Source organism: Taeniopygia guttata, chromosome 4, assembly GCF_048771995.1.
Source record: "Taeniopygia guttata chromosome 4, bTaeGut7.mat, whole genome shotgun sequence".
Classification (NCBI taxonomy): domain Eukaryota; kingdom Metazoa; phylum Chordata; class Aves; order Passeriformes; family Estrildidae; genus Taeniopygia; species Taeniopygia guttata.
In genome coordinates, this window is record NC_133028.1 from 57,750,360 (window position 1) to 57,773,434 (window position 23,075).

The following is a 23,075-nucleotide window of genomic DNA, read 5'->3' on the forward strand; positions in this document are numbered from 1 at the left end:
GTTCTGCCATGCCTCTCTTCCCCAGTGTTTCCCAACAGATTTCTGTAGGAAGTGTCACTGGCTTCATTCCTGGAACAAAGCTTGTGATGAACTACCTGCTCTATGACAGTGATTGGTTCAGTGACTGCTGCACAAATCTGGGGCAGAGCTAGAGTTTAAAATTCACCAGTAAACTCACCAAGCAGCCCTCTTCATGATTTTGAAAGGAGTTGAAATAAACAAAGAATCACAAAGGTAAAAAGAGTTAAATCCCAGTGCTTGCTGCATTTTCTCAACCTGAAAAAATGATGATTGCCTCTTTTGAAATCCTGAATGAAAAAGTATTTAATTTAAAAAAGAAAAACCAAAAAGCCTCCAGTATGACCCCTACAAACAAAAACTCCAAATGCAGTTTATAGCTTCTTTTTGTTTGCTGCCTACCATATGCTGTTCGTCATTCTGCTGTTCACTACAACTGGGTGTGTAAGAACATTTCATTTCATGCCATTGAAACAGGTTTAAATACATACATAAAATTTAGAAAGCAAGTGAAAAGACAAAACATTTATTTTAATTAGGGTTTTATACATAGCATGCATCTGAAAACAAACTCTTTATCATGTAACTATCACTCTGGTTTCTGCACCAAGGGTGTACAATCTCAGACACATGAATGGGTACCATCACCTACACTACTGTATACAGAGATATAAAAATATACACAACAGTTGAATTTTACAGAGCAACAGAGCTGAGTGAATACTGTGCACACTGCACTCTCCAAGCCTGGACAGCTGAACATCCAGACTGCAAAGGCAACAGGAACACTGCAGAGATCGTAACTGGGCTCAGAAGAAACAGCATCAGAACTCTGACACAGTGTAAAAATATAAGGCAGAAGCCACTTTCTTCTGAATTGTAGGGAAGAGCAGAGCACACTGAGACTCTCCATTCTTGCTTTTAAAAGTAGTCCAGCAACGAGTTGTACATGCAAAACATCAACAGTGCAACAACAAAAGAATACTGAACAGTAGCTCAATCGTACAAACTTAAAAAAATGTAACATGTACTTTATGCATCTCCTCACAAAATATCTAGGATTTGTCAGTGCATTAGTGTTAAAGTGGCAATAAAAAAACTTCTGCTATTATAACAGATGCAGAATTATTTTGGAAATGCATAGCATCTACATTTTTATTGTCTTTGTAATTATTCAGTTGGCATAGGCACCATTCTAGTCACACCAGCATTAAGAAGAATTCATGGTGGAAACAGCCGTTCTTATCAGTTCATACACAGGTATTCTTGACTGCTTGTCTTGATTTTGATTTCAACAAATAAATGCTTTTTAAAATTCAAAAATATACCCTATGATTATGAAAAGAACTATATACAACATACCTAAGACACAGGGTTAGCTGGCTGCCATACGTGTAACACCCAAGAGAAACATTCAAGTTTGACAGATTATTTTTTATTTTTTGAGATGAAAGGCCTTTGGGTTGGAAGCATATCAGAGACAACAGTGCAGTAGGCTGAGAATTCCTTTAGCTTAGTTCAGAACTAAGGCATTGTATGATAAAATATACATTTATATTTGGTGCAATGTTACCGTCAATTTTAGACTCTAGATCACATCAAATGCTGTCATTTGTCACTCTAGTAAACGCACATACCCATCTTCTATCACAAACGCAAACCTTTGTGGGGAAAAAAAAAAATAATCAAACACTAAACCTATTTTTTTTGTAATTTGACATTGAAGAAAAACTGCTAAGCCAAACTCTAGAATCCCCCCAAAAACCCTATGGTATGACTTGACATCCTCCTAGTCTTTTTTTGCCAAAAATTAGCCAAAATTAAACATATCATTGAACTTCACTAAAAAGAAATTAAGATTTTTAACTGCTACTTCAAATTACTTTTTACTTAAATTTTCCAATTATCCGCTCATTTTATGCTTGCTGCCCCCTCTGATTATCTCCCAGTGTTGCCCTTCTCCTGTCGTTCCTATATGGCTGCCCTCTAAAGTTTCTCTGATAATGGTAGCTGTCATCTCTGCTTCTGCTGGGTGGTCCTTTCCAGGCCTCCTCATTTCTTTGGAACTGGTATCCTCCCCTGCTGGAATAACCCCTGTCAGGTCTGGGCCTTCTGCCTCCTCCGTAAGTCTGGTTATAGAACTGCTTGGATCTGCCACTCCTCAGCATGTCGGAAACCTCAGTGTCATCTTCAGAGCTCTCCTCCCTCGTTCTCTGGGCCCTGCTTTCCATCTGCATGTTCCCAGCGCCCTTGGACTCTCTCCCTTTAGCAGGCCTCTCCTTCCGGCTGGGAGTGCCGGGTTTCAGTTCATTTTTGGGAGGTTCTGCCAGCAGTGGCTGCGTGCCAGGCCCTGCCGTCGGCCTCTCTGGGCCCTGTGTCTGTGGAGGGCGATGCTGCTGCCCGGCTGCTTTCTGCTTAGGAGTGGCTGAAGGACAGGTTTGCTCCAGCTGAGAGGCCCTGGCTGAAGTGTCTTTTGGGTTCCCTGCAGCAGCCACTGGGAATGGGACGGTACTGGGGCCGCTGCCACTGTTGGTCTTCTGGAGCTGCTCTGCACAGTTCACTGCAGGAACTGGAGGGCTGCATTCTTTGCCCACATACATGCTGGCAGAGGTGCCAGCTGCTGCTGCCTCTTTGTCCTCAGGAGACAAGACAAGATTAGGTCTCGCTACTGAATTCTCAATGAAACCCTGAACTGGGTACCCATACCAGAAGTGAGGAAAGAAAGGAGGTGCTATTGGAACAGCTCCTAGAAAGTGATTGTGTCCAAAGGGCGGCTGAGGGAAGATATTTTTCCCTCTCAGGGACTCCTCGTAGTTCGCATGAAGAGCTTGCGCTGGATTCTCTGGTTCGACACAAACCTGTCCTTGACTTTCTGTCACCTGAGCTGAAGGTATGATCAGAGGCAGTGATGGAGATCTGTCAACCGGTGGAATCTGACCATTGGACCTGGCCTCGGTCTGGACAGCAAAGTGCCTGTTTGGTCGTGCAGTCTCATTTTCATTCTGAGCGGGAGCAGCCTCCTGGAACCAGGGGTTGTGTGGATACACAGGAAGGGACACGTTTGGGTACATTCTACAAGCAGCTAAATAGGCCTGGTGCAGGGGGTACAGGTAAGAATGGGGTGCCCACATGGGACAACTGTATGCCTGCAAGACAGCAGGGAAAAAAAAAATTGTATCAGTTATTTGGTCTTTGGAATGTTCAGAGAGACATAAAAGCACACCAGTTATTTACCATTTCAAAACACTTAATTATAGGAGATAAAAGTGAAATTTCTTTACGTGACTGCCCTCAATTCTAAATCCTATGACTCTAGGATGGTGTTCTTATTTTTTGCTTCTTTTCCAAATGCAGTTGCAATGGGCAACAGTTACGATCAGTAAGAAAACTTAGTAATGATTTCTAGATGGTTAAAGACATAAAGCTTGACTTAGTAAGTCATTAGAACTTAGTAAGTTCTAGCTATGTGTTTGAAGAGAAACATCTCAAACTTGTTTTCCAGAATCACACTTACCAATTGGCAATTTCTTCTACTAGACGTCCCTTTGCAAAGGCCACAACATTAAGTTGTCCACCTCAGGTGGTGATCCCTACCCTTTTCTCTACCTCCATGGTAATGAACTGGACTCTGTAGAACAGTTCCTGGAGCAAACCATCCTGAAAAGCCTATGCAGAGCTCCTCTGCTGGAGCGCTTTCCCTCTCAGTGGAAGGGTGTGGGCAGGGCAAGTCTGGAGCAGAGCAGCAATGCACAGGCTGTACCCCTGGGCCTGCTGTACCCTGTGACACCAGTGGAGCAGCACAGCCACTAGAATGTGGGCTAGGACCGGCAGATGGTGCTGAAGCACCAAATGACAGGCTAGATCCTAAATAATCCACAGCAGCTGACATGCTTGGGACTCTCCTTACTGCTAAGGAAACTCATACTGTTTAAATGCAATGTGGTGACACTTGCTAATATTAATGACTTCCAGATTTCCTATTATGCACAGAGACTTATATTAGGCAGAGGTATCCAATTTACATTGGAAACTCTGCTGAATATTCCCCTCTTTCTATGCCCAGACACAAAAGAATATCGTTGCTATGGCCAAAGTCCCATTAAATAAGCCCAAGAGCTCTCAGCACCTTGCCCCAAGTCATCTGCCTGACAAAAGAAGTAAGGAGATTAAAAAGAAACATATTCTGTGCAGAAGAGAGAACGAAAGCAAACAACTTTGCCTTGCCAAGCAATGGAAGATGCTGGGATTTGGCTAAGCCTCTTCCCCCAACGACACACACAGATTTGCACCACATGTACACATAAACACTACTATAATTACTGAAATAATAGAATACTATTATCATTAACATAAGCAGAAAGAACAGACATGCAGGGTACTTAAGGGAGTGTCCCCAGGGAAAGATTTTGGGATCTGTACTGCAGTGGCTTTGCCAGTACACAGCCAGGTTTGAAGTCTGAGGGCAGTTCTCTCATTCCCTATGCACGTCATCCAAAATAAGTATCTTCACATTCACAATTTATCTGTGACTTTGTAAAGCACAATTTGCTGGCTGTACAGCCACAGGTGGAAGCCAAAAGGCCTCACTATGCTACTGACATGAATTTGATTTCTGCTGATTTGAACTGCACTGTGGACAACTGCTGGAATCCCAGTAACAGAACACAAAATGAAGTATTTCAAAAAGATGGACTTGAAACATACACCTGCAGCAACAAAACTTCTGCACTCCAAGTACCAACAATTATTTACAAGCAATTTTTGTAACAAAAATGAAAACATAAGGAAGCTTGAAGAGTTACCTTCACACCAAGATTGAAGAAAAATCTAAGAATATTCTTATCTAAAAATAAAAGAACAAAAATATTTATAAGGACCTAAAATATTTCATCTAATACAAAAACTGCATGAAATTCCATTTCAGTAGAGAACACCAGTATTAAGTTCCTACTTGCATGTCTTCAATTGATTAGTTGGGTTTTTTTGCCACAGTAAGATATCTAGAACACAACAGCAGTTTAAATTTCAGTTTTAACAGCCTGTTAACTTCTAGTTTTTAAAGAAACAGTTCACTAAACAAACACCACTGTGCAGTCAGCCATGAGATGTTCTTTATGGACATACCTTGTATTCATAATATGCCAAAACCTGTATGTTCCCAGATCAGTAAGGAAATGCTCAACAGCTTCCAAGCTTTTAAGGGACATGAGCAAACCTATTACTCTGACAGGAGCAGTTCTCCAAAGATAATTCTTAACATACACAAAACCTCAAGTTATGATGGGGCAAGCCAAGAACTACAGAATGATCCTACCAGATTCCAGTCAAAATGTTGGCAATGCAAACTAAAGAGTTACAACTCTAATCAATATTCCCTCCCACATCTTAAATCATGGAATGACAACTATTGGATCTTTGGGCAAAGAATGACAACAGGACCAAAAAAAGTTGTGTTTATCTACATTTTAAGAAAAGAAGACCTATCAGAAAAAAGGGTGTCAAATTCAGACTTCTCACCTTTAGGTAAGTCTTCCCCAGTACTACACAGGGAGTAAGGAGGTGCAACGGCTCTTTCTCCCTTTTCATTAAAAGGGAATCCAGGGTAAAGCGGATCCTGGTAGGGATTCAGAGTCTGAGGCAAAGGCATTAAAGGCTGGTTAACTGCTTGTAGCCACACAGGAACTCCAGCACCTGAAGCAGATGTTACCTGAGCCTGTGATACAATAGAGTCAGGTCCTGTTGCTGGTCCTGGCATCAGTGAAGAAGCAGGTATTTGGGTTGGAATACCTAGAGGGAAAAAACCCAACATAGATACATATATATATAAATATATATATATGGAACGGGTATCAATGCCTATCTGTATATACATAATCACAAACCAAAAGACATCAGAAAGATTTGATGCAGCAGATTCAAATTGCAGAGAACAGCTTTCAGAAAGAATGAAACAAGTAAGCTAAGATTTCCAGAAATAGCTAGACTGATCCCTTGTTTCTTTTTAAAATTATGAATGCCAGAAGGAAATAGGAAGGAGGAAAAAATGGGGGAAATGAAACTTTCATGTGAATTCCTGAAGTTTCATTCTGACTAGTCATTTAGAGTCAACTCTGAATCTGAGCTTAGATCAACTGGGCTGCACAGCTTCTGTCACAGACACAGTCAAGTGAGACAAAATTGTGACTGTCACATGCGAACAAAGCAGGCTGATCTGAAAGCTGGTTCTTGTACAGAAACAGTAGTGTGAGAGAAAATTCACCACCTGATCTAATGAGCACTATTGATTCTAATCCAACTTCACAGACCACAAGATATGCACAGCACACCAAAACCCATTACACTGGCTTTGCAGCTCAGATCCAAATGGCTCTCATTAGTTTCAGACATACAAGCCCCAAGTCCTCAGGAGTCAACCAAGGAGCCTATTATTACATGGGACAGAGAGCACAAACACCAGGTGTCAATGTGCTGACAATATAGTCTACCTTAAGCAGATCCTCAAAACTCAATGCTATCCCACTCAAGAGGGAAAACTGCCAATTAAGTACACAACCCTCTTATAACTTCAAGACGGGAATCAAGCAAACTGTACATACAGGCAATCAAAGATCTGTTAGAACTCTCACTAGCTTTCAGCAGTGAGAAACTACATTCCTATGAATGGAATTCCTGCCTTTAGAATGTGAAATTATATGAGACAGTGTCTCCTGGGGGTATCTTCAACTTAGTGACAAGAGTTGAAGTATTTTCCGGGGTTAGTAATTTGTGATTTATGTTAGTATCTCTGCAAACCTGCTGGTCCGTATGTTGCTGGCTCACTTGGCCAAGCTGGCACAATGGCTGGTACAGAAGGCACTGCTGGAGGTAAATGCACCTCAGAGAAGACTGGAGAGGGTGTCGGAGTTACGCTCGGCAAGCACTCAGTCAGGTTCTGTAAAAACAAACAAATCTGAATCCCATCATGGCTGGTGACGCTGATGACTCAGCCTTATCTGGACTACCACCATTCCCAGAGGGAAGTAGTAGCTAGGAACACACCCAAAGAGACCTGAGCTGCATCACTGTGTGAAAAACTCTGCTCTGAGCTCTGTCCAGCCATGCCTGTACCACAGAGCCACTAGTGCTGGAACCACCTCCTCAAGTTTTACATTTAAGTATCTCCCACCCAAAAGAAAAGCCACCCTCACAAGCAATTTCCAATAATCTCAGAGAAACCTGAAAAGGAAAAGCTATAGAATTTAAAGGAAAAAGCACAGTTACCTTGACAGAAAGATATGAAATAACCCTTCTCTCAGAAAAGAATAGATATACTTTTACTTTTCTATCAAGGGCTGTCCTTTATGCTGGACATAACATATTCCTAATTGTAAATATGAAATTTTAGCATTATCACCATAGAAATGACTGTGTAATTAAAAGCCAGTATTGTAATACATACGTGGCTGTGATGAAGCTCCCCTTTGTCTGAAGTCTCCTGACTGGAAAACTTTGAAATCAAACAAACATTTCTTACTTGCTCAGCAACAATCGGAGAATCTGTTTTTACTTGTTCCAAAGGAGATGAAGCTTTTGGATAACTCTCATCTTGACTATTCTTCTAAAGCAAAGTTAGAAACAACATACACAGCTAGTCTAATATTAAGATTAACTTTACAAAGAGTTATTCACAAACAGTAAACCACACTCCATACAAAGTGGGCTAAGCATCCATCACATATTATACTAGTATGACATTTTGCTCATTGAAAGCACAGCAAAGGTTAAAAGCCAACAAGAGGCCATAAATCTTCACTGAACTTCAGAACTCATGGTCTGTTAGCACAATAGCTATTAGCAAACATCAAATCTTCTGTGGTCCCATTATACTGAAAGTACAGACTGCACTAAGCAATTACAAATCCAGATTTATAAGTGCTCTCAATAGCCCAGGTTTGAGGACTCTGATTGCAGAGAAAGACTAAGTATAGTTTACAGAGCTGAGGAAAGCTGACAGAAATACAAAGTCTCCAGCCTTAGGAGAATTTCACTAAAAGCTGTAAAGCAGCAGCAGCAATCACGGCTCTAAAGGCAGCTACTGCTCTGCTAATCACGTATCAGAGAAGCAATAACATTAAAAAAAATTTGGTCTTTTCTTTAAGATTACCTCAGATGAATTTGGCTCAAGCTTCTGACTTAAGTGGATCTGCCTGGAATTTGACTCTGCAACACCAAGACATAACCTAGTAAATGAACCATTACACCACTTATGGCTATCACAACTTAAGCCAGTTAGTTTGTCTTTCCAAAATTAAACTTTCAAAACCGAACCTATACCTTAGTATATATTATTTCAGAAAACTTAAATTTCTATTTTTACCAAAGATCAAAGCATCCTAAAACAAACAGTTGTTCGGGCAGTAACAGAGCAGCTACTTCAACCTGGGTTCTCCAAGCTTTACAGGAGTTCTTTACTGATGTTTGGAAACCATTTCAGTAATGCTTGCGAAAAGCAGGAATGAAACACAGCTATCCTTTAAATATATTGCTCCTAATGAAACAGAAGTTTGTACTTTGCTTAGAGGGAAAGTGCTGTGATTGGCATTTTCATATTCATGTGTTAAGATAAAAGAAGCTCAAAGTCTTGTCTACTTTTGACTGAGTAAAAACAGTTTAGAATGTTGCAGGGGATTAAAAGATCTAAAAAAGTTTTCAGACTGCTGCACAAAGTTTCATTCCTGAAGCACCAGCACACACTTCAGTGGGGAAGCAGTGTTAAAAAACAGTCGGGACATAATAAGATCTGAATAAGCTCTTCACATTCTGGCTTATGTTCAGACCTGGCTACCACCGCTTTTCAATCAAATTAATTCCCAGATTATCAATAGTAGATATAGACTCTTTAAAAGCTTGTTACATACTCTGTCACAACTAGACAGCAGTATAAATGGAAACAGTATTGATTTTGAGAATTACTGCCAAATCACCAAGCAGCAATAGGAATCCCTAAACACTCAGAAGGAAGTATACTTGATTCCCATAGGATTGTTAACCTAGTTTCACAAGAGGCAATGCAATCCAGAGTGTCACAAAAAGCAGAGAAAGCTGGACATGCCATGAGCTTCAGTCAAATTCATCATGACAGTGGAGTCTTTACTTCCTCTCCAGCTTTCTCCATGTGAAGATTCCTTAAAAAATGTGAACGTTCCTTAAAAAATTCCTTTGCAATTAGAGATTTACTAACTTCCTCCTCCTGGCACCTACAGCTTTCTTCTATTACTGCCACTTTCCACTTCCTCACAGAGGAGGAGAAGCTTTAAGTCCATGAAGAGAAGCTGAAGTGTTGTAACCAACTGGGGGGAGAGAGAAAACCCAAACAAAATTTTGACCATGTGACAGAGCTTTCTACTGAAAACAGGTTTGTTTTTCCAATCCTTCTGTACTCTTCTTCTCCCCTTCCTGTACTAATTCCTTTATATATATATATATATAATATTCTTATATAATGCTAATTCTTAACCATGCCACAGTAAATACTTTTACCTGCTTCATAAATGGCATAAAGGGCATAAGGCTCCTCCCACTGGCACTTTCTGCCACACATTCTAGAATTTCATAAGGATCTAATTTAGGGTAGCTCTGATAAGTCTTTTAGTTTTTCTTTTTCCTCTTCCCATTTACTACAAAAATTCCAGCCAGTAGTCTACTTTCTCAGCCACATTCACAAAGCAGGGAAATGTACTTTCTTCACAAACCACACCCTTGCTACCTCCATCCCAGTTTAATTTGGCACTGCTACTTAGGATAACTTCCCCCTCATTGCCTAAACAGATGCCCCATCCTGAATAAATTCTGAGACTGGTAATAAAACGAAGCAAATTAAAAAAAAAAAAACAAAAAAACAGCCATTATCTAAACCCATTTAGTTTTACCTTTCTCCTTCTGCTCTTCCACCTCTGCTGTCCACTTGCTATTTCTTCTTTCAGTATTTGAGAACTTTTTCTGGTTTGCATTATCCACAGTCTGTGTAGCAGCCTGACAGACTAACTGGTTCTGAAGAAGTTGAGAAAAGCAGAAATATCACTTTATGTAATCAGTCCAGTGACATTTACCATCATCTGCTATGATACTATAATGCCTTCATGACAAATAATATTTATGTCTGTGATAGGCAGAAAAGGGAACGGGGGGAGTCTGGCTCAGTATCCTGCATTCATCCACACTTTCTCATTCATTGCTACATTTCGCCAAGTGCCCTTTAAGAGCATTCATGTCACTAGCTGATGTGACAAAATCTGTTTCACTCAGACAATAAATCACATCCTCCTCCTGTAGGTGAGCAAACACAGCAAACTGTTACTGCTCAGGAGAGAGCAACCTCTGTCCCTTAGGCTTCAGTCTTTCACCTAGTCATTCTTCCCAGCCTTGTTCTTCTTTCTGTTTGACCTAGGATTTAAACCCAAAAAGCCCCACACATCTCTAGAACAAACTTATTTGGAGAGTAGCTCTTTACCCACAGGATCTGCTCGCCTCCCTGGATGTACTGAGATTCCCAACCACTTTTATTAAAATTGCATCAATAGAATGATCTCTCCAAAATCCTACAAATACAGATGCTCATGTGTCTCCCATATTTACACACCTAAAGCACTGTGTGGTGGATGTTCAATTATTCCCAGGATAAACTACTATGTTTATTTTCTTATCTTTAACATATAAAGCATTGTAGATACCTTACTTCTAATTACAAAGCAAGTGCAAAATGAATATCCTTAATTTTTGAATTGCAGTGTGATTCAAGGACAGCAAACCAATGGCTGAGGAAGGGTTCACAGACAAGTATGGAAAGTGCACTGTTAATTACAAGGAATGCAGCATACATTGCAAAGAGCAGGAAAAGCTTGTTCATCCCGCTGCTGGATCTCATAAAGGGAACGAGACTCCTCTATGGCCTGCTTCTCCCTGCGCTCCTCCGGAGACAGCCCAAAGTAGTTGCCATGGCTCAGCTCCTCGCTGCGCTCGCGCTCCGCTTTCCTGCGCAGGGGAAAAGGAAGCAGGATCACTCAGACTAAGAAATTCTGGATCAAACCCAAGACAAACTCGTGGGTTAGGAGAAAGGAAGAAGACACAAGCATGGAAATAGAAATTCTGCTGCAGCAGCCGAAGGAATCAAAAAGTCACTACCAACAAGTGCAGGTAAAACAGTCTTCTAATACTCCTTACAAGTGTTAAGTCAGAACACAAAGCAGTCCCCTATGACAGGTTCAGCAGAAGCCGAGGAAAGATCTTAGCCATGCCCAAAAAGCACTTGCAACATTATTTCAACCCCAACCAAAAACAACTACAACATAATCCACGCTAACATCCACTTTCCAAGGAAAAATGTGGCTTTGTAGGCAGTTTCTGCCATGCAAGAAAAAGGAAAATTCTTTTTCCCGTGCTTGTGTGTATTCTTAAGGACTTGGGACACTTCCTAAGAATTCAATGGCAATGTATTTCAAAAGGGTATGCTGGAAGCATCTGAAGCAGGTACGTGGGCTTCCAGAAACTCAGTGAAGAGTTCAAGCCAGGGAAGATGCTGTTTGCAGATTTACCTTGCAGACTGGGAAGGATTCCTGCCCGGAGTTTTTTGCTCATTTGAGGTCTGATGAGGTTGGGGCCCAGAACCCAAGAACTGTTGCTGCCTGGTTCCCACAGTATGCTGAAGTCGAGGAGGTAGTGCTGACTGGGGTTTGATTGACTTGCTCTGATTCTTTGGCCCTCTGCACTCTGCATCTGTGATAACAACGTGGAAAAGGTAAGACTTTTGTTTTAATAATTTTTTTAAGCTCTCTGGGACAAAACATCTGACAAAGAAGATTCTGCCACACAAAGACAGGTACAGTCCTACCAGGCTGAGCATTCTGCCCCCATGTTGGGTAAAACTTTTTTATCTTCTTCCCTGGCACAGTGTTCCAGCCCTCCATAGGAGAGGTCTGTGGAAGAGGTTTAAGGCTCTTCAGTGAGACAGCATGCCTACAAAACAAGGAATTATGGAGGGAATAATATCTTAAAAGACCAGACTGGGGTTTACATAAATTAATACCGCATGTTCACTAATATTGACAGATCTTTAAATTTTTGAGAACGTTGTTTTCAAAGTCCTTTGCCTTTATTATTTCACTCAAGCAATGTGTAGAACAGCAAACCCTTTTTTATTCCTTTTTACATAAAACTAGCAAGTTGACATAAACTTATCCAGTAAAGAATGATCAGCCATTTTTGAAGTGCCTATTGGGGCATTTTTGAATGCCTTCAGGGCTGACAGAAAAAGAGAATGATCCCAAAAAGCAATATACTCAGATAAAAGCAATACTTAGATAAATTTATTACCAAAGCTGCAATAGGTGCCAAAATTGAAAGATGTTACATTGATGGTATATATCCCAGAACAATTACTGCCTTTTTAATTGAGGATGCTAGAGGATGATCCAAGCAAATGTTTATGTTATTTGAAAGTTTATTTATATATTTATTCTATAGTAATATAATATTATAATGTATAACTATAATAATGTAATATATTCTATATTAATAGAAAAATATAAATACATAACTAGTATAATATATTTGTTATATATTTACATTATTCAAACAGGTTAAATTCCAATTTAAAAAGGATTCAAACTGCAAGACACTCCTCAGATCTCATAATTCTTTTTAATGGTGATCAAATAAGATAAATGGGCATCTTTCTCATTTACCTTGACTGAAAGTGTTTCCTCTTCCCAAACTGCAATCAGTGTGGGTTTTTTTGACCCAGAAGTCACAGGATTTACAGCAGAGCAGTCTCAGACTGCTCTCTCCCTGCCCACTCCCCACCAAAACACCCCAACAAACAAAAAATCCCACCCCACACAACCAAAACCACCAAATTCACAACCCACAACAACAACTTCAAACATTTTTTTGTCCCAGGTAGGGCAAACATGATGCTGATCTAAACAGCAGCTTGGCACTCTGTATGAAATCAGGCAGAGCTACTCAACCACCAGAGGAACTCAGTGCTTTAATAGACCTGTCAATACAAAAAGCTTGTCACAAATCTAGCATCTAATTATTAATAACAAGCAACACCTTATTAGCCTGGCGTCAATCTGTTTAGGAATGACTCTTGTGCACAAAAATTAAAATACTATTTATGGAACTACTGTTCTACTCTGCAAGTAATAGCCAGACTACTTGGCATTACAGAAAGAAGTATGAAATGATAATAAATTTTTCCTTTTTTTAATAGTATGCTGCTTTCTTAACAAATTTGTGGTAGTACTGCTCTACGTAAAGAAACAGATGCATTTCAGGGGCTGAAGTTAACTCTGAACCAAAGTAATGCTTTGTTCAGTTTGGTGCTCCTTTCCAAAAGAGATTAAGCACTCACTTTGCTCCAAGCTCTTCTACAAATACAACAACTGGCCCATTCTCTGAAAAAACTTCTTGAATATGGGCATTATAAAATTTCCCATTATGGTCTAAGCGCACCTGTAAAGAACAAGAAAAAAAAGTGGATTAGCTCCAAAGATGACTGTGAGAGGAACTAATTCTTTAAAATATCAACAATGAGAAACAAAACTTTGCCTCTGGGCAATAGAAGACCTGAGAAATACACATCACAATTCAGTAAATGAATCAAAAGCCAATCTTCAATCCCTATTGCTTCTTCAAAAAGAAATAAAAATACTACTAAAACAAACACACACGCAACACTAAACAAACAGACCACAAACAAACAACTTGTTGAGGAACCCTACTTAATGAAATATATGCTTTTCAAAACCACATGAGAAAGTTAAAAGCAATCAGTGCAGCCAGGCTTTTCGGCTTTACTGAAAACACTCTCTCAGAATAGAACTCAAAGCTTTTGCCTATTAAAATCCACCTCACTTCAGTGAAACGTAGTCTAATGAGGAACATAATGAAAACCAATTACCTCACGAGTTATTCTTCAGAAGGTTTTTTTAAGATCAAAAAAAAGTTCTTTAGACATGATCATAGTGTTAGCTGTCTGACTGACATTCTGTGTTCGTAAAATTCTTCTGCTGAATACAAAATAAATTTCTTCATGTTTCACTACAGTATTTGACTTTACAGTTGTATTAATTTCATCAACTCTAACTTTCACTATTCACTTCATGTTTTGCTCCCATGTTTTTATACTATATATTTACTGTCTTGTCACATACATAGAAAATTTGACAGAGAAAATATATTAATTACCAGAGTGTCTCCTCCTAATACTATCTGTAAATAAATACTAAGCAAGACAACCTTAGGGTCTTAAATGTACATTTTAAGGCTGTACTATTAAACAATAAATAATCAATTCGGCATTAGGCTGGTTTCGTTTGAGGCCTGGGGGGTTGAGGGCTTGTGGCTTTGTGGAGTATTTTGTGGCTGGGGTTTTTTTTTTGGTTTGGAGATGTGTTTTCCCTGCAGTTTAGTCACCATGGTTGATTCCATTACACAAATAAAGAAGTACAAACTGAAAGAGCCTCTGTGCTACATGATTACCCCAACTGAATATTTTGTCATTAATAACTTTAATAGATGGTCAAATGTCCTATAAAGAAACACATTTAGCAGAGTACCACCAGTTTAACTAACACACTTAAGGAGAGTAATCTACAAATTGAGAATTTAATGGCAAACCTTGGTTCTTCTTAAGCAGCAACACTTAATACAAATCTTTATAGAATTTGAAGACCAATTGTGTAACCAACACCCTGAGAGGAAGAACAGCCCAACTGCAGTAACTAAAGCAAGCCCAGCTGCACGGATCTTCAGTAACTAAAGCAAGCTGTACTTTATTACTTGGAAGTACTGAGATTTTATCAAAGCCAATGTACAAAGATTAATCACTATCTCCAGTGTCAAATATAAACGCATGGATATACAGTTCCATGCTTAATGTTGAAGCTCCCAATCATCTTATTACATATACTCTTGGAGTTAACCTTGTGGTTTTTTAATGGTGCAAAATTGCACCTATCAGTTGTATGTTATGCTGTAAGTCATGAACACTGCCAACAATTAAATGTGTCTTCTCAGCTGAAGATACAACCCAAGAGTATTTATAAAGTAGCAATATCAAAATAGTTGCCAAAGTGGGAAAATGGACATCTTGAGCAAAATGTTAATGTGTCTATAAACTACAATTCAATATTACTTACTTTACATTTATCTCCAATGGAGTATTGCATGCCAGCAGCAATAGAAAAATCTTGTTTTTGCTGATCTGTAAATACAGAAGCAGTAATATGCTGTCAATTTAAATATACCAAACTGCCTCTTGCATCAGTTCTTCAGGAGGGCTTCACTTCACACAGCTTGCAAAAGCTGCAACTCTGCAAAAGTCTTCTGTTACTCACCCCATTTGGATCGGAGCCAAACATCGTATTCAATGTTTCTGTAAACCAAAGGATCAAGCGATTTCAGAACCTTTTTAGGCAACACCAGTGAGGTGGGATTCCCATTGCTCTCAAGGTGCTGCATGGAACAGAACAAAGTGCTAAATGGTCAACTGCACACACATATCCAGCTTTGCATACTTCAATCACAGTGCTCAAGCCTTGCACTGAAACACCGAAATGCTGAAAATACATAGAGCATAAAGAGCTTTGAAAATAATAATTAAATTGTGTTCTTTTAACTATGCCAGAACAAATCTAAGAACGAAGCAGCACTAAAAAGGACACTTACCCACCTACCTCTGAGTGCATCAAAAATATACATTACTTTCAAAGAAACATGTTGTGTTTAGAATATTACATGTTAGGAAAGCTAGTAACTCAAGAGTCTCTCATGAACATTAAATACTAAAAATATAGCTCAGTACAAGTTATTAGAAAGAAAATAAATCTCAACAGATAAATACCTTGTTGCCAGAAAGAGACTTCATTCCATTCATATCGCTAACTGTTGTAGCTTTACTTCTGTAATAGGACAGAAGCAAGTTATGTTTTCATAATGAATTACAGCATTACTGAGGCTTGAAATCAGGTAAGACACATCTAAAGGGGATAAAAATAGTGCTTCTACCATTCCCTATATATTTTCCTGACAATAACCATATCACAGACTATCTTCATCTCTTGAAGTGAAAAATCTGTCTAAAATAGAAACCGTACTTTTAACTTTCTTTGATAAAGAAATAAGATTTTGGGTTTAAGTACAAGTTTTAGGAAGTCTATCTTATGTGTGCTTTTCTGTCATTTAGGGAAAAAAAAACAAACAAACAAAAAAAAACCAAACAAAAAACAAACAAACAAAAAAAAAAAAGCAAGGGGTGGAAGACCAGGGAAACAGAAGTCCTCTTAAAATTTTTGCAACTACATGAGGAAAACCTTGCAAAAGTAGACATTAAGAAAACTTCAAAACCAAAACCTACTCTGTTAGTTAACTTCCATCAGGCATTCTAATTTACTCTTATTTTCTACACCTGACATCACCAGAAAAAAACTTTCCACAGAGGAAGTTCCAAGTATTTTTCCTACAACAGCTGTAGGCAACTGTCAGCATTAACTTCTCCCAAAACTATTGCACTTATTAACGACATAATCAAAACGTTTATGTTTATAAAATGAAAAGAATCTTCTGGAAAACTAGCTTATGAAATATGCTGAAGTCAACTTCAACAAAACAAGCTTGTTTTCAACAAGCAAAATATTTAGGACTTCATATAACTCAGCTAAGTGTCTGTAATTTGTGTTAACTGGGTCAAGAGTCATATACACACACGCCAGCCCCTGCATTATAGGACATAAGGTTTAAATCAAAAACATTGAGTTCCACAGTCTCCAGTGAGCATATGATCTTATTTCCAACGGTGCTAAGGAGGTTTGCAGGATATTTTCTTAGGAATTCCAAAGATACAGGGTACAGCTACTGCATTTGAATCCCAGGAAAGCTCCAAGAACAGAAAGGAATAAAGATTTCCATTAGCTGACATTTAACTATAATAATTGTTTCCTCAGGCAGAAATACTTCGTATTTTAATTGGCAACGTTCCCTAGTATTTTTTTTCCAAACACAAAAATAAGCTAATCCCTTTCCCAGAACTTTTTTTTTTTCCCTGTGATGATTTCCATTATCTTCCTTTCTGTTGTTTTCAACCTGTGGGAGAAACCAGCTCCCAACAGCTCAAAGAACTTCTGTCACATGCCAGACAGCAGAGCCCTAGGGAAGGACTGTAACAATCAGTGGGAGGTGGGGACATGATCCACTGATGCAGCATCATCTCCACAGTTTCTGTGGAATTTCATACAAGCCAGAATCAAGAACCTTATTAAACAGAAGAAAAACTGCCAATATGCAAGTGCAAAAATGGCACTGTGAATGATTGAATGTGCAAAAGGAGTTAGGTCAAAATCTCAAAGCTTGCTACAGCATCCAGCAAAAAGAATATAAACTCCACTTCCTTATGATCCAGATCAAAATGGAGCAAGCTGTATCTATATGTCTCCATCAGCTTCACCTCAAGCAGGTATTCCAGCCTCCAGAGGTGGAAGCCACACAAGTTGGATCAGATCCCTGTAACTCTACTCAGCTGCAGAGTAAGCCAAGTCATTCTCACGGAGACTGGCACACTGACAATTCTCCCACTCTAAACAGGAAGAGGCACATGTTGCAATGGCAATAATCCATTATGTAAAGAGACTCAAAGCTAGATTGCAGGAAGAACAGAGGAAGGCCATAAGCCTGTCCTTAGGTAAGCGAAGATTACATATTGCATTCTTTCACACTTCTAACCCTACCTCTTTGTGCTTCTTTCCTTAGTAATTTTTAAATGTTTTCAACCCTAACTATTGGATTCCACTATCCACCAGAAATTCAGAAAATTCATTTAACATGTGCTCACAGGCAACTTTTCAATTTCATTTACCTGTAGTTGTCATCTTCCGAATCAGAAGCAGACACTTCACTGCTCCCATTACTTTCTTCTGTCACACCAACAGCACTAAGTTCTGTCATGATTTTCTTTAAATCCATATTAAACACTTTCTCATAGAGCAACTCATACAGCAGAGCTGAGGAAGAGGAGGAGAAAGCAGAAGAGCAAAATCAAGTACCAGCTAAATCACTTTTTATTCCACTATTTCAGACAGCAATCATACAGTCACTGACAACTCCCAACTGAAAACAAAGCTACTGAAAATAACTATAATAAACTTCCATACAGAGCCTTTTCCCGAAACCTAACAATGAGAGCTTTAAGATTTTTGGTAAAAATATGTTTCTAACTAACAGCTTAATACTTACACTGACACAGAGCAGCCTTCTCTGCATACTCTACGGGATACACAATATCATAGTGGTTTCCATTCGAGAAGCACAGCAACACCTATTAAAAAAATCACATGGATATTTTAGGCTTTTGCATCTCACTTTTTCATAAGCACTACCTTTAAATTCAATTTATGGCACCATGTGCTTTGTTGTCTCTCAGGATCTCAATGTATCACTAAAACAATCAAAATGTTTGGGGGATGTGCTTTAAACCAAACAGAACTTGAACAAAAGCAAAGAAAAAATTAAGAGAAAGATTACTGACTGAAAATTGGTGTTCTCAGAATTTTGTATTAGTAGGAAGATATGTCACACCCTAAATACATCCTATCTATTTAAAAAGAAGTGTTACATGTATTAACAGCACAACTGCCTTAAACGTGCACAAAATAAACTGCTAAAACTGAATTCTCAGAACTTTGCGTTGTGTTGAATAACAAAAGTCACATGCAACTACTTCTGTTTATAAAGTAGTCTTACTTCAGCCTGTCACAATAGCCATGATTTTTCTTTTTTTACCTTATCAGAAAAGCCATTTTCAGTTACACGTGAAGGAGAAGCATTTGGCTCCTGGTATATTATGAAATCTTTCCTGAAAAAAAAAAAAAAAAGCAGCAGTTAAGAATTTATTTTAAAAGTAGTATCAATAACAATTTGAACATTGAAGTCAAATTCAAGGCAGATACATAACCACAGGAAACACCTCTGAAAACACAGGTTTCTCTGCTATAATCAATCTCTATCATGATTTTAAGCTTAAATATTTTTTCTCTCTCCCTTTCATCGATAATGCTCTCTTAGAGTTCTTTGCTTAACAACCTGTCACCTCCTTACTTCTTTCTCACATAGGCAAAAATGTTATCAGTCTTACAGAACAATTTAGTATATTCACAGTTTCGGGATTAAAAAAAATCAACAACTTTTTACAACTACTCAGAAAAAGCAATTCTGAGAGGAAAAGAAGACTCATACACTCAGGGAGCAAAGAAAATTTTACGAGATAACTAACCTGTATTTGTGAGAGGTCTGAGGAGTGAAAGGGAAAGCAAACCTATTTGTACTGAATTTCTATCCTATGCCTGAAAGGTCTGGAAGTCACTTACTGGAACAGAACAGGAAATTCTTACTTCCCTTAAGTGTGCCAGCACGCAGGAGAGGAAGCAACTCTTTCCCCTTAACTCCACCACCATTCCTGCTTTCCCTGAGACTCTAAATTGCCTTTTCAATAGAAGCCTGTCTTCCCAAAACCAGCACAGCAATAACTACTCTTGTGTGTTCACCTCTGCAGTGAAATACTACTTAGGAGTTGCACCTGTGCCACAAAACCCTCCTGATGCTTTCAATGGATATTTTAAAAACCCACTGTTATTAACCAGGATTTCTCTCTATTCATTTATCAGTGTGGCACAACTGCAAAATAAACTACTCCTGTTTATGAGAATACATTTTTCATGGCCAGAAATATAACAGATCATGACCATCCAGTTTCTGATGTGATTAGGCATCCAATTCTTGTGACATAAATTGAGTTATATTCCCCTACAACCTGGCTCAGTGTAACCACCAGACCGTCTCACTAAGCCTCTTGAGCCAAGCTTTGCTCTGACTTTCAGCTCAGTCCTCTCCCATCCATGCAGGACACGCAACTCTGAGCTGGCCATTCACCTCACAAAATGCAAAGATAGAATTCCATACAATTTCCCACACACAGCACTCAAAGTGCCCAAAGGTAATATTGAACTGGTTTGATTCTTTCCTCTAATCAGCTGTCTCATCAATAGACAAAGCCATCAATTTACAGTAAACATTTTGAAATTCTGAATCTTCAATGAGTTTATAAACAGCAGACAGTGAAGATGCTGTGGATTACTCACTCCCTTGTACAATAATTAGAAAGCAGTTATAAATATTCAGCACATTGTTTCTCACTACTTTGTGAAGAAAGATTTAGTATCTAGGAAATGGGTACAGCTCTCATACGAGCAATAGGGTTAGTACTAAAGCCTTGGTGAGTAACAGGAAGAAAAGCAATTTCAACAGAAAAACTAAGATACTAAAATTAACAAAATACAAACTGTATGAGATTACCCACAACTGCCTGTGCAACTGAGATACATGACATTATTGCAAACTCACTTTTCTATTTTATGTAATCCCTTGACAGATGCAATTTTCAAATATATTTATAATTTTAGAGGACTATGGTATGGTACAACATAGTTATCTTTGCTGTTTGAACTGATTTACTAACAAAACAACAGGAATTATCTCAGTAAAACATATTGAAAGGTTTTCTTACTTGTACATAAGAGAAAGGGCACTTATTTCTACTTGTCCAACCCATTCCTGTATTGAAAACAAAAGAAAACTAAGTTCAAACAAATATACAATTATACCTCCCCATAAGCATATCAAGAGATGCAATAAAGCATTGTTGAAAATAAATATATGAACACTGACTCTGGAGTTCAACAAGACATAAAAACACAATCCCCAAATAATTTTACAGTAGAGAGTACGTACATAAAATTTGTGTAATTCAAAGACCTAAGCTCAATCAAAAACACTTCAGAGGAAAAAAAAATTCCAATTAGCCATCAACTTCAACACAAGCTTTCTATTATAAATCAGGTCTAACATACCTGTGGATTTTCCAAACTTTTTAAATAATCTTCAAATGGCCCCTCTATGAACTGTATTAAAAAAAAAATAAAAAAAAAAAAAAACAAACCAGCAGTAATTAGTAATTTTTAATAGTGCAGCATATAGAATCCCCAACCTGTGACCCACTGTACCAATGGGAACGTACCACTGGCTGGAAATGGAAGTTTCCCCTGCCCTCACAAAGCTTACAACCTAAATATAAAGTGGTGTCGACATGAAGGAATGAACAGCCAAACACACAGGTTTGCCTTGCAGAAAATAATCACATAAACAGCTTTCAAAATCATTTCACACAAATAAAATAAACCAAATTTATTTCACACAAGTAAAATAAACCAAACAAAACCCCCAAAAAAGAAACTCAGCAGACAAATGGGGAAGCTGGAAGAAAGCAAAGATGATGTGATGTAGATGTTTATGGGCAATTCATCTAAGGCATGCAGAGCATCACTGAAGAGAGAATTGTGGACTTGGATTCAAACATCTTGTTAAATAAACAACAATGGACAATCAGAAACAGGAGTCCCATTTCCGTAGTATGGAAGCAGTGGTAAGATCTAGTACAGGCAACTCATTCAGCACTTTTTCCTCTGTTTTGTATCACCTCAAACTGCTTTTACTTTCAGCAAATGATACAAACAATCAGGCGACACTTCAAATGCCAGCCCAAGAAAATGATCCTTCAACTGCACTCCCTAACATGCATGAGGAGGCCAAATTCACATTTGCCAAGAGCACAGAAAGATGCTGCAGTAGTTGAGACATCTTAACTTCAAAGTGTTTCAGCCACACAGGTCACAGAAAGTGACTAAAGAGCAATTTTTAAAAGCAGCCTATCTGCTTGATTTACCTGAAATAAAGATCCACAGAGGTGAAAATCAAGAAGGAAATCCCTTTATGAATTTGAGCTACAAGCTGGATGGCCTCTTTACCCACAGTGATTAAGAAACAAGATAATAAGGAGAACTGAGTGGAGTAATGAGATTAAAAGTTCTGCTTCAGCCATTTGGAAGTGAGAACAACTAACTAGCCTGGCCCACATTTTTAATTCAGATAGAAGCAATTGGGTGTGAAGTTAAAAAAGGTGGATCAGCCAAACATGATCATAGACAGTAGTTACTTTTTGTGTCAAAATTAAATGACATGAAAATAGTGCACAGAGGAAGAAAGGAAGGACACTAGGAAGTTCTCATAGGAAACTGAAGAGTTAGAGAATGCACATAACACAGCAGCAATTCAAGGAAACACTGCAAGAAAGGCTGAGATGGAAATAAAGATGGTGGCTACACTCCTGAAATCTTGGTTATAACAGTATCAGTGGAAAGACACAAATTTAAGCTGAAATTATAACAACAGAGAGAAGAGGAACTTCAGGAAGCACCACCATGTCAATAGAGCATAACAACTGAGGAGGCAAAAACTGAACAGCTGAACCAGGAGATTAGGGGAAGAGGCATTTGTTGTTTATGCTGTTTGGGTTTTTTAAAGAGAGATAACAGTGGTGTATTCCAGACAGAAAACACAAAGCAGAGTGAGAGACAGAGGCAGCAAAGGAGATCAGCAGAGCTGAAGCGAGGTGTCCGTGGGAGGAAGAACATTGGAAATGGGAACAAATATGAAACACCTACTCTCACAAGAAACTTTTAAAAAGGAGACTTTTCAGAAGGAAAGCAAAGATTGACAGAGGACAGGTCATGCCTTGGGATAATGTCTGAGGGGGAAAAAAGAACACTGAGACCAGGAGTTTGGATGAGAGAGACCAAAACAATACTAAAACAATACTAAAACCAGCTAGGGCTAACAAAGCAGTGATGGGAAATAACAATATGGGGGAAAACACACACTTAAGAGTAAAAAAGGACATGGAATTTCACAACACTACACAATGGAACAAGAGTACAGAAGTAGAGAAGCAGATATTGGAATGAGCAAGGTAATTCTAGAAAGGGATTAAAATGTCAGCAGTGAAAAAATGAAGTAAGAAGAGAGACATCCAAGAGTTAGAAACAACCAGAAGGAGTCAAGTCAGAGCAGCACTGTCCCAGAGAGATCTGCTGTATTTTGTATCACTAATTCCTGATAACTTCCACCTTTAT

The 23,075-nt window shown here is 38.6% G+C and overlaps 1 protein-coding gene across 11 annotated transcripts in view; it reads right to left on the bottom strand.

Moving 5' to 3' along the window:
* Window positions 1–528: 528 nt before the first annotated feature.
* OTUD4 (OTU deubiquitinase 4) overlaps window positions 529–23,075 on the bottom strand; it is a 28,602-nt gene continuing 6,055 nt past the window's right edge. For 2 of the 11 annotated variants that reach the window (XM_072928682.1, XM_072928683.1), the window contains exons 4-22: window positions 20,958–21,008; window positions 20,615–20,661; window positions 18,835–18,907; window positions 18,289–18,370; window positions 17,912–18,056; window positions 15,905–15,962; window positions 15,399–15,516; window positions 15,201–15,265; window positions 13,412–13,512; window positions 11,885–12,009; window positions 11,589–11,769; window positions 10,875–11,028; window positions 9,927–10,047; window positions 8,162–8,217; window positions 7,457–7,615; window positions 6,811–6,949; window positions 5,536–5,805; window positions 4,821–4,861; window positions 529–3,164 (exon numbers count right to left, since the gene is read on the bottom strand). In XM_072928682.1, coding sequence (XP_072784783.1) covers window positions 1,935–3,164; window positions 4,821–4,861; window positions 5,536–5,805; window positions 6,811–6,949; window positions 7,457–7,615; window positions 8,162–8,217; window positions 9,927–10,047; window positions 10,875–11,028; window positions 11,589–11,769; window positions 11,885–12,009; window positions 13,412–13,512; window positions 15,201–15,265; window positions 15,399–15,516; window positions 15,905–15,962; window positions 17,912–18,056; window positions 18,289–18,370; window positions 18,835–18,907; window positions 20,615–20,661; window positions 20,958–21,008 — 3,216 coding nt within the window. In that variant the 3' untranslated portion in view covers window positions 529–1,934. Of the gene's footprint in view, window positions 3,165–4,820; window positions 4,862–5,535; window positions 5,806–6,810; window positions 6,950–7,456; window positions 7,616–8,161; window positions 8,218–9,926; window positions 10,048–10,874; window positions 11,029–11,588; window positions 11,770–11,884; window positions 12,010–13,411; window positions 13,513–15,200; window positions 15,266–15,398; window positions 15,517–15,904; window positions 15,963–17,907; window positions 18,057–18,288; window positions 18,371–18,834; window positions 18,908–20,614; window positions 20,662–20,957; window positions 21,009–23,075 lie in introns of those variants that run through there. The other 9 variants (XM_072928687.1, XM_072928685.1, XM_072928688.1 and 6 more) reach the window with 9 other exon arrangements.